Source organism: Toxorhynchites rutilus, chromosome 2 (assembly GCF_029784135.1).
Source record: "Toxorhynchites rutilus septentrionalis strain SRP chromosome 2, ASM2978413v1, whole genome shotgun sequence".
In the NCBI taxonomy this organism is placed as follows: Eukaryota; Metazoa; Arthropoda; class Insecta; order Diptera; family Culicidae; genus Toxorhynchites; species Toxorhynchites rutilus.
The window spans coordinates 133768504-133785501 of NC_073745.1; the positions used below are offsets into that span (position 1 = coordinate 133768504).

The 16998-nt window shown below is 37.6% G+C and overlaps 1 protein-coding gene across 1 annotated transcript in view; it reads right to left on the reverse strand.

Moving 5' to 3' along the window:
* The window catches only part of LOC129766139 (myb-like protein I), a gene marked incomplete at its 3' end in the record, with an annotated part of 74786 nt that extends 58684 nt beyond the window's left edge, over nt 1-16102 (reverse strand). The window contains 1 exon segment of the mRNA XM_055766605.1: nt 16022-16102. Coding sequence (XP_055622580.1) covers nt 16022-16102 — 81 coding nt within the window.
* Between the last annotated feature and the right edge of the window lie 896 nt (nt 16103-16998).

Sequence of the window (16998 nt, forward strand, 5' to 3'; positions counted from 1 at the left end):
ATGCCGAACCGGGTGCGTGAATGATGCTTAAAAAATGTTACACGACCAAGTACTAACCCTAGAAATTTTTCAAGGTTGTTTTTATTTTTTTATCATGAATTTTAAAACCGGTCTTAATTTTTGCGCATCATTTTAGCTGTTAAGTATGATTAACATTAAACCTACCACAAGGGGTCAAATGACCCATTTTAAACTTCTAGTCAAAATTTTCTTGCAAATTACATTGTCACAAAATAATTTTCCTACACTACTTTTCTTAAAACTTACATCGAATGTATTTTTCAGTGTTTACTCCTCTCTTGTTATTTTTTTTTTTTTACTGAGAAATATTTGTAATGTGCCCTAACTACCGCAACGGGTCATTTCATATGAGGGACTTAGAATGCAAGGGGTATAAGTGACTTGATCAATTTCTCTTCATCAACTGTTTCTTTAGTTAATAACTCAACTGCAAAATCGTTCCAATATGAGTTTGCTATACCATCCGATAGATGAGGTTCTGACCTTTCTTCAAGATTGTCAAATACAGCTGGGAGTGAATTTGCAGCTAAGTTATGACCAAAAGAGAGAGTCGATGTAGAGAAATCGATCAAATCACTCACACCCCTTTCATTCTAAGCCCCTCATATGATATCAGAGAGATTTGTATGTGTGGTTGTGATACAAAACCATTGCATTACTCATTTTTGCTATTGCTTTATATGTATTGTTGTATTTGTGAATGAATAGTGAATAAATTGTATTGTGACTCTCAAAGCGAGCTAACAGTAACCATTCCAAGCTACAGCACTATTTTGCGTGTCAAAAATTGTAATCTAATAAATCGAGTCATTGTTCACTAACTATTCATACTCGTAAATGGTCACTTGACCCGCTGTGGTAGGAATAGGATACATGAAACATTGGTAGGTTTAGTGTTAAAACGCATTTTTAATGAATGACTATTGTTTCAACTACAGATATTATAAATTTCTTCGAACAATGCAAATAAATTATTATAAATGGATTGAAGCACTGGGTTGGATTTTTTTTCTCACAATTTTGTCACTTTATTTATTCGCTTGAGCAGTGGTCTTAATGTTTTGTCCGATACTGTAACGTAACCATGTACTGGCAGGATTGACGTACAGATCGGAAAAAATGTAAGCTATTCAATAACTAAAAATTTTCTTGTCGTGTTTTGTGTCAAATATATTTGATCAGTACACGTTGATTGAATTTTATCTGTAAATAAGTGTCAAAAAGTGTACGAGCACCCTAACAAATAATAGGCCAGGGGGTTGCTCAAATACAAGGTCGACGTATACCGTGAGGCGCATCACATCAAGTAGAATTGTGAAAATGGGTGATCATTTTTTTCACAGCTCTCTTTGACAACAATATAATTCGACGAAATTCTTTATTCAATTCCTTCTTGATGTAATGGACAATTGATATTTTCCTAGTACCCCATCGTCTTTGATGATTGGAACGACCCGCGTGAGGTACGAACCATAAAACATAGATGATTTGAGGGGCTTAGAATGTAAGGAGTGTAAGTAACTTGATCGAATTCTCTTCATCATCTTTTTCTCTAGTTAATAACTCAACTGCAAAAACGTTCTAATTTGAGGCTCTGACCGATCTTCCACATTGTTAAATACAGCAGGGAGTGAGTTTGCAGCTAAGTTATGACCAACAGAGAGAGTCGATGTAGAGAAATCGATAAAATCGCTTACACCCCTTCATTCTAAGCCCCTCATTTGGTATCGAAGTTTGAACGTATGACACAAATGATGCAATAAGAAAGCGTATGTTTTTATTGAATTAAACCCTGTAACACCAATAAAGAACTATATCACCTATATTCCACTATCTTTCTGTTAACATTCGTACCAGCAAAATACATTTCCTCCCCACCGCCAAAATCCGAATTATATTTTGAAAACATCAATTTATGTACTCGGAGTACTCCAATATCGAACTCCTCAACTCTGTCGGGTCAAATTCGCTTTTCTCCTCGACACACTCAACAAGGGGGCTTCTCGGGCCTGACAAATGATCAACTTCTTAGTGCATTGTAATCACATGACCAGAAAAAAAACATAAAAATTGAAGATAAAAGGAGGCCACAAGTGAAAGGAAGGTCTTTTGAATTTTCTGTTGTTTTCAGTGCGTGCAAATGAGTTCCTTTTCGAATCAATGCAGGCAGGTCGTGAGAAGGAAAAAGCAGATTAACGCCCTGGCCAGTTGGTCGCCAGTGCATGGAAAATATGTGGCCACTAGTCGTTGTTCGGCCGAAGGATTTTGTTGCCGCAGGGGGGCAGAAAATTCGGCCAGATTCTGTTTTTTTTATTTCAGCATCAGCAACAAAAAAGACGAAGAAAGACAGGCTTATCAAAATCGCTTAATTGATTGATATTCGATTGACCTTTTACCAGGCAAGTTGTTAACTTAATTTACAGCGTGCTTGACATGAAAGGTGCGACAACCGCGAGACGTTGGTCGCGTAACAAAAAAAAACCCTCTGGTTCAACCGGGCAACAGGTATCAGGTATATTTTGGCCTGTCCAGTGCTCTTAAATCTACACGCGGTAATGCTGCAAAAAAATGCACTTCTGGGATCCTTTTGTGCGTCTTTACGGTGTTCGTTCCGATCAGCATTGATCAATTTTTGAGCTGAGGCATGCGGACGAGTTATTAAATCAAGTTGTACGGTGTCTAACCGAAACAGACGACGGACCAACGAAGGAGAAGGTGGGAAGTTAAAATGTGCGACAGCACTAAACGTACATTAAGCATCATAATTTAAAAGCGATATGTACCCGTGTGTTATCATAATTTTACATTTTTATTCAATAAAATGCACTTAATTCTGCATTAAAAGTCAACAAAAGAGCATGAATGAGACTTGAATGACAATCGTAAATTAAGCAAACACCAGTCGAGTCTGAGAATACATGTTGCCTTCATCGAGTAGAACTATATTTTCTCCAATCAGGTTCTGTGAAATTAACAGCGTGAAAGATATTATTCAGTGTTAATTAGAGCATACTAAATATTTGTTCAAGCATTCAGAATAAATCACATACTCTGACAAACAGTTAGTATTCATTATCTATATAAATAAAAATGTAAGGCCAAATGTGTTGCTAAGCGCGAAACCCGAGCAAGGAATCGTCCGATTTGAGCCATCTTTATTTTGATGTATTCTTTTCTGCCCGTAGTTCAATGTTATGGAAAGAAAAATCGGAAAATTTCCGGAGAACTCTGAAGGAAGGTCGGAAAATTCGGAAAATTGATTTCTCATATGTTTTAAAATTACATCATGATGAGCGTTGTCGGTCCATTCAATGTTTGCGATATCGAAATTGATCTTTGTTTGAAAGTGGATTTTCAGATAAAATAACGTACTCCTATATCTTCTATCTTCTATATCTATATAAATAAAAATGGAAGGCCAAAATGTGGTGCTAAGCGCAAAAGTGGTCAGTTGCTTATTTGGTAATTTAACTTTATGCTATTGGTACCGTATTGATAGTAACCTTATATTTGAAGAGTTCCATGACTTTTAAGTCACCCTGTACTTCAGGAGAGTTGTTTTTTGTCTTTATTTAAGAGACTTTCAGCCGTAGGCTGGCTCGTCTTTGCGGAGAACTGTTGCATATCAAAAAAGAATTAAAAATAGAAGTCGCTTTGCCATTTGGCCGTAGTGCGGATCGTATTTGAGGATTTTATCGTTTTTTCGTGAACTTTAGTTATTAGTGTTATTCGACGTGATATCTTCGACAAATCATCAGTTTAGACGACGGTTCTCCATGATTATTATGGAAAGAAAGAAATGGATTATCTCCTAATCACATCACTCACCACAGTAAATACTGATTCTAACCTCCCCAACTAACCAGGTATCCCTTCCTTGATAAACGCTAGGGAACCACGCTTTAGAGGCGACTCTTCTGGTATTCGGGCGGCGAAAACTAACATTCCTTCCCTTCCCCTGGTGACTGTAAGGACGTGGCCGACGTCGTTATTGACTATTTAATGTTCGAATCACCGAAACTTGCTACTCCCAAGCGTCATTCGGTGTGTTCTTTGTGCAATCTCGCTGGTCAATCACGGAGAGCAACTACGAAGTGTACAGTCTACCCAAGCTCAAGCACAAGCTCAAAATAATCAGTGGCGGATAATGACTTATAATGTTCTGTTTAGTAATCGGTCGAATCCTACTAAACATGAAAAAAAAAGTTGAAATTCTGTATAAACACATCTTGAATTAGCGGCTCCGCAAAGCTTATGCGATTGAGCCTTACAAATAAATAAATTGGGAAAAACATGTTCTGTTTACTGAAACTGATAGACCTTATTTCATGCTGCTTTTCAAAAGTTCCCTTCGTGGATTTGAAGTCTCGTTATACGAGGCGTTCTGTGTTTCTTACTACGTTTTGGTACGTATGGGAAAATTTCCATTATGACTTTAGGTGAATAGACCCAGATTATTTTATCATGTACCTACTATTTCAATAATGATTTTTAAAAAATTGAAATAACCAAGATAACGCAAAAAACTATCCCATTTCGCATGTTATGCGGGTTCGAAAACACTAATAAAGCCGAAAACGCTGCCAAATTCACAAAAGCTCTCTTCCGGCGAAAAAATAAATATAAAAATCAATTGCCCTTCTATTATTTCGGACATTAACTGAGAAAATAAACTACAAAATATAATTGAATGGAACAAATTTTACTTAAATTCTACTTTTATTAACCCATCTACAAAAGATATTGTACGCACAGACAGAGTGTCCTTACGGCAGTTGGCCGGAATCTCACCCATGGCCGAAGAAAAAATGGATGTCGGCATGTTCTTTAGCTCGTTCGTGGCCTTGACGAACAACTGCTTCTCCGTTTTAGCTACAAAATAATTGTATTAGGTCCTCCGTTTGACGTTCGTCCAGCTGAGAGCGTTGGGAGGGTTAGCGGTTAGCAAACAGAAAGGTTTGGGATGTAAAATGAAAGTCTAAAAACTGAAGGTTAATGTAGTCCTACGTTAAAATGAAATAAAATAAAATATGAAAACATGATTAAATGCCTATGGAGGATCTGCTAAAAGAAAACAAGGGTTTAAAAAAGATAAAAGCGTTTCCAAGATGACCATACAGATTTTTAAGTTGACGAACGACCCAGTACGTAAAAACCCGATTAAAAAGTGAAATAAATGGTTATGAAGGATTATCGATACATAATCAGAGAAGTCGTTGATAACGTTGACATATCGAATGTCATGGAATTTCATCGAATGTTTTGAGTATGAAAACATGACAGCAAATTTGTTCCAAAATTGTGGAATTTCAAACATAAACGGGGGCACATGGAAGTTCCTCAGGAGTCACTAAATGAAGTCAACGACGATGCAGAATTACCGCAACGATTAAAACGCCGGAAGATACTCAAGAGCGGTCGAACGAACTGTTTTCATCGATTTTCATGGCATAGCGCATCATGAATTATTGCCACGAGGTCAAAAAGTCAGTAAGAAATACTACATACAAGTTCAACGCCATTTACGTGAAACTATTAAAACAGGTATAGCATAGACTTTTGCACCTAGATAATACACCTGTTTGAGAAGACTTTCGAGGATTGAAAGAAGCGCTGGCACAAGCGCAAAATATCTAATGGAGACTATTTTGAAGGCGTCAATATTAATATAGACGAATAAAACATGAAATTCCCGTTAATTTCGAAAGTTCCTCAATTTGCATGTATTTTCAATGCTTCTTTTTCTTTTCGTTTGTTCGCGGAGGCTTTAAATCTTACGATTCATTCGTCTCTGAATTTGCAATACCGATTGCCTCAGGCATCTTGGTTTTCAAGTCTGTGTTAGGGAACAGAGTTCGGAGGAACAAATGTTCCCCCAACATGCATGTATTTGCAATGCCGATTTCCCCAGGCACCTTGGTTTTGAAGTCTGTAGAAGTCTGTAGTTTCATATATTATTTTATTCATTTCCACTGTAATGAATTACTATGAAGTACCCAAAATGATTGATGCAAAACTCTCGTTAACCTAAAGTTATAATCCTACGTCAAAAATCCTGACTTTAAATATGCAAGAAAATTGTGATCTTTTCTATTTTGACTTTTTCCAATTTTATTCGATTAAGATTCCGATGTCAAATAAAACATCCTGATTGTAATAAAAATCAATTATATATGTTTTTGTGCAACTTAATGTAAAAATCGCCTGGCAACAGCGACAACCGCACCCGGCAAAAATACCAGATTTGAAGACATGGCTTCATTTTGAAGACATTTCACTTACTGTAAAGACATTTGGTTTTGTGAAAACATTTTGAAGACTTTATGCATCAGGTAAAGACATTGCAGTATTATGGTGTATTTTACTTCAAAATCTGGAGAATTTTATGCAGTCTCGGGCTCAAACTATTGCAGACTTCACAATATTTTTTTTTAATTTAATTGAATAACTAAGATAAATATAAAAGCAAAAAAAAATAACATCATCACCATAGTCTTGAAATGGAAAACACACGGACACACATACACACAAAAGACAATAATTTCTTCGTTTTATGAAATAATGAAATAATGATGATGGTCACCTCAAAAAGTTTGAGCTGTACGAGTTCTGTTGTTGTTCTTTATGTAACAATTATCAAAATAACCAGTAAGCACATTGAAGTAAAAAACAAAACAAACGGACTGTTTTTATTTCAAACATAGATTCCTAATTGAAGAACAATTTATGTTATCAACTTACGTATTTATTCCATGGCATGTCGAGAGAATTTCCAACCCGGGAATACCCTAGACCGATCGGGAATTGAACCCAATGCCTATGTCGGTGACCGGAATAAATCGCCACAGTAAACAACTGCAACAGAAACAACCGCTTAGAAAAAGTGTAGTAGGCTAGAAATATTTGGCGCGGGAAAAACATCATGTGCCTCACATTTCTATTATAAATTTATTCTCTTGTTCTCGTTTTTCGAAATTTATTCTGAGGACAATGTAATGGGGACGAAGTCCCCATTTGGCGAGGATAAGGAATCGAGGCGGCCCATGCCGCCAAGATGACGCAATCCGAGTCCACCGCCGACCCGCCGTCGGAAGCGGCGGTGTCTCGCACGCAAACCTGGGATCCACTGATTGCCCGGTTAGTTTGAAACATAGGATACGATCCTTTAGCAATGTCCGACCGAGCTCTAGCGAGCGTCGGACGGTATACGTCTGCCCGGGGCGTTACGTTTGCCTGGGGCGATACGTTTGCCCGGTTAATTCTTGTTTTGAAATACAATACCGCGCCACAATATTTATAGCCTACTACACATTTTATAAGCGGTGGTTTCTGTTGCAGTCGTTTTCTGTGGCGATTTATTCCGGGAACCGCCTATGTCAATATTAGCCATGAACTTACAAGGAAAGTCCCGCTTTATCAGATCCCCGGCCACGGTCTGCAATTGAGATCGTTTCCGAGTTCTAGTAGCTAAGCAAACCCAAGCCTAATTCTAGCCAATACTTCAGGCCCATCACTTTACATATCCCAAGGCATGTCAAGAAAATTTTCAACCCGAAAAAATCCTTGACCGATCAGGAATAGAACCCAATACCTATGCTTCACTGGATACCCGACAACGGTCTGTTAATCGTTTTCGAGTCCAGACAGCTGAGCAAACCTAAGCCTAATTCCAACCGATACTTCAGGCCCTACATTCAATCTGGGATATAGACGTGTCAACCTGAATCTGCAATGAGATCTGCCACAACACAGAAAAGTCTTGATATAGAAGATGAATTTTTCACAAAGGAATTCCCGTTTCACTGGATACCCGACAACGGTCCGTTAATCGTTTTCGAGACCAGACAGCTGAGCAAACTTAAGCCTAATTCCAACCGATACTCCAGGCCCTACATTCAATCTGGGGTATAAACGTGTCAACCTGAATCTGCAATGAGATCTGTCACAACACAGAAAAGCTTTGATAAAATTATCTGTTGAGAAGATGAATTTACAAATATTCCGATTGAGCTATCCCTAGCTTACCTCAGGTTTCCACATTAAACCCCTTGGAATGACTTTATTTTATTCGATCAAAAATTCTTTTGCTTTTGTACAAACGTTTCTCTATGTTTGCAACGCGCGCAGGCTCAAACTATTGCAGACTTCACAATATTTTTTTTATTTAATTGAATAACTAAGATAAATATATAAGCAAAAAAAAATAACATCATCACCATAGTCTTGGAATGAAAAACACACTGACACACATACACACAAAAGACAATAATTTCTTCTTTTTATGAAATAATGATGATGGTCACCTCAAAAAGTTTGAGCTGTAGGAGTTCTCTTGTTGGTCTTTATGTAACAATTATCAAAATAACCAGTAAGCACATTGAAGTAAAAACAAAACAAACGGACTGGTTATATTTCAAACATAGAACAATTTATGTTATCAACTTACGTATTTATTCCATGGCATGTCGAGAGAATTTTCAACCCGGGAATACCCTAGACCGATCGGGAATTGAACCCAATGCCTATGTCAATATTAGCCATGAACTTACAAGGAAAATCCCGCTTTATCAGATCCCCGGCCACGGCCTGCGATTGAGATCGTTTCCGAGTTCTAGTAGCTAAGCAAACCCAAGCCTAATTCTAGCCAATACTTCAGGCCCATCACTTTACATATCCCAAGGCATGTCAAGAATATTTCCAACCCGAAAAAATCCTTGACCGATCAGGAATTGAACCCAATACCTGTGTCAGCATTAGCCTTGAATTCACAAAGGAATTCCCGTTTCACTGGATACCCGACAACGGTCCGTTAATCGTTTTCGAGACCAGACAGCTGAGCAAACTTAAGCCTAATTCCAACCGATACTCCAGGCCCTACATTCAATCTGGGGTATAAACGTGTCAACCTGAATCTGCAATGAGATCTGTCACAACACAGAAAAGCTTTGATAAAATTATCTGTTGAGAAGACGAATTTACAAGTATTCCGATTGAGCTATCCCTAGCTTACCTCAGGTTTCCGCATTAAACCTATCTGAATACTTACATTAAAAAAATAATTGTTTTTGCATATGTTTGCATATTTTAGGCATATACTATACAATAGGTTAATTGATCAATATCTATTCAATATATCAATAGATCTTTAGATCTGTCTGATCAATAGATCTTTCAAACGACTACTTCACAAATCGAAGGCTTTCCGGTTACATACTTTTTCAATAATTAGTTCTATGGATATGGTTTAAGTTACAACCAACACTTCTGTGGCTGCGAGGTGTGCTGATTACGCGAAAGGAATGGTTCCTCTCTGGCGTCACCAAATGTGGCTGCCAAAGTACGCTGGTTACGTGAATGGAAAAAGGAGAGGAAGGCCTTTACTGGACGCTTTCTGGTAGTCCAGGTCACCTAGAGCACATAACGAGTCTGAGCCTACTGATGTGATCCGGTGGTACCGCATCACTTGAGGTTTTGGCCGGGCGGAGCCAGATAGGAAGTAGAATGGAAAGCGAAAGGTAGGATTGTGGTGATTTCAATTTTTTTACCGAAATGATTCGGTCTTTTGATACTTACTACAGCTCCGTCCTTCTTCTTGTCATTGGTCCTTCGTGGTGTACTTGACGGGGCTCCCTCAGGCTCCTCGTGGTGTATCCTTCATGGATTTGATATCTTAATGAATGTTGCTCAGAGGGGCGAGATACTGTCACGACGCTTCTGCGTTCGTCGATTAGTTGAGAGTGTTTTATCTAGTGAACATTTTACTCTTTTATACAGGAATTTTCCCTACATTGCCTACTTGTGAGGTCTTATCTACCTCAGAAGGATAGTACATAAGAGACAGAAAAATAATGATTTATTCCCAACTAGACGGGCGAACAAGCGGAAGATTATACGCACGCAGGCGCAAATATGATTATCCTCTGTTTTATTGTTTTTATTTATTGCACTCGTCTTGCAATCTAAACATCCTAGTGCAGCGATAACAGTCCTTTTACGCCTATTTGTTGGGCCTGCTTAAGTGAGCTATTAAGGATTTCTCCCGTCCTTAGTTATTCACTATCGGAGATAGGCTCCGATGCTAAATATATATCACACTCATCGCATACCATCGCATCGCATATATTTATTGCCCTCATCGCATATTGTGTATATTGTTTTGTGCTATCTTCTTATTGTTTTGTTTTACTTCTCCTATCCGGCGGGTTACCGCTAGCCAGAGGAGTTTATGATACGTTTCCTGTACATTTATGATAGAGCGCGGTCTAACCACACGCTCTACCGCTATGCAATGAATCACGCTTGCAAATCGTGATCCTTGCGGCGACAACTTCAAAGTTGAAATAAACAAATTGAGTTATCACAGTTCCGTTTTGGAGAAGAACTGTGAACGGTTTATCAAGCCAATTATCATTTCTTTTTATCTGAACTCATAAAAATTAGTTCGCAGTTGCGCAATATATTCTTTTTTCACATTTATTGAAATAGAATTCACTTCAAATAAAATCTAAGTTTTAGAAAATGCACTATGTAGCACTACCAACTAGAATAAATATTGAATAAGCTACCAAACTTTATTTAAAAGCAAGTTATGAGTTTTAGTTACCTTCGATATGATTCCTTGATGATGATGAACTATTTTGATTTTGTCGTTTTTATAGTTGTATTAGTTGAAAAAAAGTTGCAATTTTTTTTACTTATATCTGTAAATAAAATCAGTTTGTTTTTTTGTGTTTGCTAAACTGATTTCAATGTCGAGAAAAAAATACCTTTTAGATAACTCGTCTTGCTCAAATTTCTGTAGGGGATGGAGGCGGGACCATTATCAATATAATCGCGAAGACCATTTTCGTACCATGTAAAGACATCTGAAAAAATCACCTGGCATCCATGGTACCCGGAGCACGATGAAGATTCATGTGATGCAGATATTCGAAGCTACACAGAAAATCACTTCGCTAACTTTCAACAGAAGAAAACGCTAGAAACTGACCTATGTTATCTGTCCGCTGTAGTAATGATTAAATGTAATTAAATGTAATGATTAATTATCAAATAAAAATTCAGTCTAGAAGTGACATAAGTTCATTGAATATAAATGCTTCCTGGTGGTAATTTCTTCTGAACGACTAATCTTACTAAAACTGCTGGTTAATCCAGTAAATTCCAACGGAAACAACATTGAAGCATGCAGCATAGATATATTATCCAGTATCAACGGGGAGTACACCCACATTCACCAAATGGCTCCCAAAAAAGCAAACGACTACATCGAACACCCTAAGAAAAGCTTTATTCCGATCCTCCCAACAGAAACCAGACCGAAATCGAAAATGAAAGAAAAACAAACCCTCCTCTTGCTCCTATATTTTTCCGCCAGCTGGCCCTGTTGTGTTTTTCTTGCATTTTCAATTTTGTTTTCATTACGCGACGTTATATTTTCGCTCGGTCTTTCAGTGAAAACGAAAACTAGATAACAGGATCCCGAGTGTCCATGCGATAGAACCAACTAACACCCATTGACAGATCCGAACGAAAGCCGAACTATTACATATTATGGTATTGTAGTTATGTTAGAACATATCGAAACAAATGTAAATGACCTGGTGGGATTATCCACCGTGCGTCCCCGTTCTTTAAAATATTAGGAAACATTTTAAAGCTGTTTTCCTAAATTAGTATTGCAATGCAATTCAGTAATGGAACTGATTTATTACATTGATCACAGGTTATTTTAAGACTGATGTATCACTAATAGTGTATCCAAAACTGCGAGACCATATTTATAATGCCAAATACGAATACGCGTGCATTACTTACGATAAGTTATGACGCATATTGGTAACAGAGGTGACTAAAAAACTTGGCCAATCTCTTATCTTGTATTCTTCCGAGATATCCAAAGTAATATTATAAAAAACACTTAAATGTTTTATGTGTATTTCAAACACAAATCGAATTTAAAAGTGCTAAATTTGATACACTTGTGTTGGAGTGTTAATCGGTTGTAATGGTGACAATGAAACTTTTCGCTACAGCAAACACATTCGCTAAAAGATGCCGCAGACAGAAGAATAAATACAGCTTAATTTTTTCAAACGTGCGATACACAGTCATAACTATCATCGGTGCAAAACATCCTCTCGCACTTCGACCCACACCTGTCGCAATGTTTCCAGCGCCGCACAAAGATTGCAGCTCCCCACAGCCCGGCTCCTTCATGTGTGTGCGTCATTCTCGCCGATGGTTTTGTCGCGCGGTTACCTCCGGTCGGCAGGCAGAAGCCGGTTCGCGGAAGAGAATAAAATGTCTAAAATAACAAATCGAATGCGCATGGGCAGAACAAGCGCGTCCAAACGAGCAAAAAAGCAAACAGCTTCGCGGTAGCCGATGATGGCCAAAAAAATGAGCTGAATCTGCTGCACAAAAAAAAAGTGGACATGTATTTTGCATTGGACATATCGACTGCACCCTGAAGATGTGAGTGGAGAGTGAGATAACCACATGGAATGAGAGCGCGAGTACAGAACTGAGATGTGCAAATACCACGATCCATGGGGAGTATTATAGTGGGAGCGATAGCGAAGCATACCTCTCAGAAGGAACTCGCTTCTCCTATCGGTCCAAGAGCACCTGATATTATTATCAACAAGGCTCAGGGTGGTATGCAGCAAAGTAGGGGAACTTAAGGTAAGACGCACCGTGTCGGTAAAATGCACCACCATTAAAAATCATGGAAAACGCCCTAATTGGCAGGATTTTTCTGTGCTTAGAACTTTCTTCTGACGTAGGACTACGTCGTTGATTTCTATATAGAGGGGTAATTCTACGAAAAATTAAGGGATTTCAAATGCATACTACCCAAAATCGTCATTCGATATATGTTATACTATATACCATTAGATGGGAAATTCAGCAATTTTTTTGACTACAACACAAGCAATGAAGATAGTAAAAGAAGTAAACAATTTAGCGAATTAAGTAGGTATGTTTCTTAGATTTTACTCGCAACAAACAACATGTTTGCATACAATTCGTGCGTTAGCCTCCATGGTAGAACTAGTTGGCCAAAAAGATTGAAAGAACGGTCATTGTTGACGTAGGGCTACGTCTAAACGGAGTATATTGGGGGTAAAATGGAAACCTAAACACAGAACATGCAGGAAAAAAAGAAAGATTTCAAATGCTTATAACTCGAACATTTCTTACTGGATCGGGAAGATGTTCGCATCAATTGATAGGGAATTTTTCTACGCATCTATCGCAATTAATAAAATGTCATTTTTCATTAGGAAAATCATTGAATAACTGTAAAATGTTAAGCGTTATCTTAACGCCCCAACTGCCTCGTTTTGATTGGTCAGATTTACGGTTTCCCCAACACAGCCATCAAAATCAAGCTGCCTTGGGGAAATCGGCATTGCCAATATATAAAACTATGGGGACTTTGGTTCTCATGGAAATGTGTTCCCTAACACAGACTTCTAAACAAAGCATAACAATAATATTCAAAACTGGCATTGCAAATACAAAAAAATGTAATGGGTTGTATCTAGGACACGACCGCAGTTTTCGACGTAGAACTACGGAATTATATTATTCAATCCACTTGTTTATCACTTCGGATATTATTTTAGAAAGCATCGACATTTTTTAATATCTTTTTAGCAATTTAATTTTTTTTATTAATTCAGTAGACTCGAAAGAGTCGAGTAGTGTCGAAAGCTATCAGCACTTTTGGTTTATTTGGTTCCACTCGCATCAGACTTTCTCCTTCTCACTCAGATGTTGAAACAAAACTATGAACTCTTTTGCTCCTATATTCCGCTTGAGATGTGATCGAACCCCACAACATACAACAGAAAGGTTACCTTACTGGAATTTGAAAGCATACTTTCATGAAATATACGTCTATCTAAATAAATGCAGGGCATAGCTATATTCAAAAATTCTGGATACTCTTCCATATCCGCACTAGCACAAAAACTTCTCGTATGCTGCTCTTCATTGTCGTAGCACAGCTGGATACAGAGGGCTTCCTCTCCTTGAATCGAGCTGTGCGTGTATGTGTGTGAAATCAGCATTAGGCATGAATGATATCCGCTCGTTGTGTTATGCTAGCTCACTCGCATCTGTGTTTTCATTCTATTCTATTTTTGGTTTCCGCCTCTAGCCCTGAGAAGAGCCCTTGTGGAATGAAGTCATACTCCTCCTTCATCCGACAAGAAAACAATCCTCTCCCGCTCGACGCTCTGCGGCAACCATGTTGCTTCGATGACCACCAAACGAGAAGTGGTGTGGCTTCCAATCTTGGATGGCTTATTTAAACCAAATATGTTGAAAACTGACAGAAACGAATGTATCAGTTGCTCGTTATTGACAGCTCTGTTCGGGAATGCACACAAATTGGCAGAACAAATGTATGGGAAAATGAGAATGCTTCCAGTTTTCATTAATTTCAACCGTTTAGGCATTAGTGGATTGTACTGTATAGTATATCAAACGAATCTTAGAGAATTTCCGATTCCATTGGTGTGTAAAGTATCAGAATTTGTTCGCTGCGGACATAGTTATTAGCGTAAACTTTATTTCACAAAAACGTGACCTGTTTTCTGATTTGGCACCCTTCCTGAAAGACGTAGTTCTACGTCAAAAAGTTGGGGGTATTTTTGTTCCGACTGAAATGTGTTCCCTCAACACGTGGGGAAATGGCATTGCAAATTCCGGCAAGTTGGGAGTATTTTTGTTCTGACTGAAATTCCCTAAGGTCCCCCGCAGACTGCCTTATCGGCCGTCTGTTTAATCAGTACTGACTAGCTTTGACCTACGACGATTTTTTATTGGCCGATAGTTCAATTCGCTCCCAATCCGCTCTCAATTTTGACATCCGACATACACGCCGAGCGAATCACTGAGAATGGGATGCACCCAATGCTTTTGGAATCTCTTTTTGATTTTCCTTCTCCGTTGTTGAACGATGATTAAACAATATGCGTTCGACGTACATGTAAAAATCGAAACTGAATGCCTGAAGTTCATCAAATCAAGCTAATTCGCGGTTCAAGAAGTATATACACTTGAGAGATGCAAACTTCAGAGGGGAATGTAAAATAAAATAATCGTTTGATAATTCTTCCATTCACATATTTTGTCCTAGGACTGTAATTAAATTTACTTGTAACGAAGAACCTAATCTATCACAATGCATGAATTGACCTTACATGGCATTTATTCAATCTTTCTACTAACCAAACAATAATATTGAATTCAATTGAAATCGGAAATTGTTTCATTCATTCAAAAATTTAATCAACACAAACAATTGATTGCTAAGCTAAAGTAGTCCCATGTCAACCTTGCGTTTATATCATAGATATAACCCACCCATTTTGTTTTAAACCGGTAGTTCGCTATGCGAACTGATTCCGAATGAACTGATTACGAGCGAACTGTTTGGAAACGAATGATATGCAGCTAAACTGAATACTTGTGGAAAGCAGATTGTGTTTAACGGAACGTATCAATATAACAAGAACGCGTGGAGAAAACAAAAAACACAACGATTTTGTCATTCACGAGCAAAGTGTATGTAACGCGTGACTTATTTTGTAATATATGCTTAATTTTGAATTTGAAATAAAGATTTCATCATTACAATTGAAATCGATCCTCGAGAAAGCTTTCAATTTTCAATTTAATGTATTTTTTCCACTTCATGTGTTATTTTAGGTTGGGGAAAAATTTATCCATTATTTTCTCGGTAGCGGGCTTAAGTGATCATTATCACGCGTAATATCGATCATACAATTTTAAGTCTCGGCTAGTTCAGAGGCTATTAATCATCCCAAGGTCCACTCTTCACCGTAAACAAAGCGGACTCACGATACTGTAGCTAATAGAGGACTCGATTGTACAATGGTGAAAGTGAAACGCAGAAACGCATCGTTTACTACCCTTATTTTCTCTCGCACGGAACTTTTCAAGAAATACTTCTTTCAAGTACCGACTCCTTATTCACTTTATGATGCGCTATCTTCGACGGTTCGGTAGCCAAGAAGTCCGTCGATCCTCCTCTACTTTCCATTTCGACTCCTTTCTTTCCAATGCTCTTTTTCCTTTCATCTCTCTTCTCGTAGTTCTTCTCTCTCTAGATTTCCTTGTCCTCTTTGGTTCATCATCCTGGCCGGAAACTCGTTGACTCGTTAGTTTCGCATTTATGTATTTTTTTTTTTTGATAGCATCCTTCGTCTTACAGGTGAGTATGGATGTTAAGTGTGTAAGTATTGGTTTATATATTTATTTAAACTTATAGGTTCAAATCTCATTACCTTTTATTCTTTTTTTTCGTTCCGGTTTCACTAGCGAGCAGTAACAGAATCTATTGCTAGAGTTTTTCACCAATAAGGACTAACCCCCCTATGATAGAGACATTATGAAGCTATCTTTGGAGTGGCAAACAAATTTTACAACAAAACGGTGTATATTTGACCCAAATCGGACAATCCGAAGTAATTAAAAATTAGTTTTGAATTTCACTCAAAAATAATGGATTACTTTTTCTCCCAACCTAATATTTATATACTTTCTTTTTATTAGAAAAAAAATCCGGAGAAACTGTGCTGGGATAATTCATTAATGGAATAAACAAATAATTTTCTAGTGGGAAAGAAAATTGAAAAACTGTATTTTCGTTGCTTTCAATTCTTTGTTTCGCTTATTGCGTATAGGTATCATAATGATAATCATTACTGGGATGTTTGTAAAAATTTAAAATGTCGTAACGTGATTTTTTCTCCGATAGAATTTTTATTGAATATGATCTTCCATCGAACCTATGTTGAGTCACAACAGAAAATATGAAAAATTGTCGGGTGAGAAACATTTTTACATACAATTAGCGATTTTTAAAGAAGAAGCACCTTTCCTTTCCTATGTAATTTACAAAAAAATAATTCCGTGCAAAATAGAAAATGTTCTATC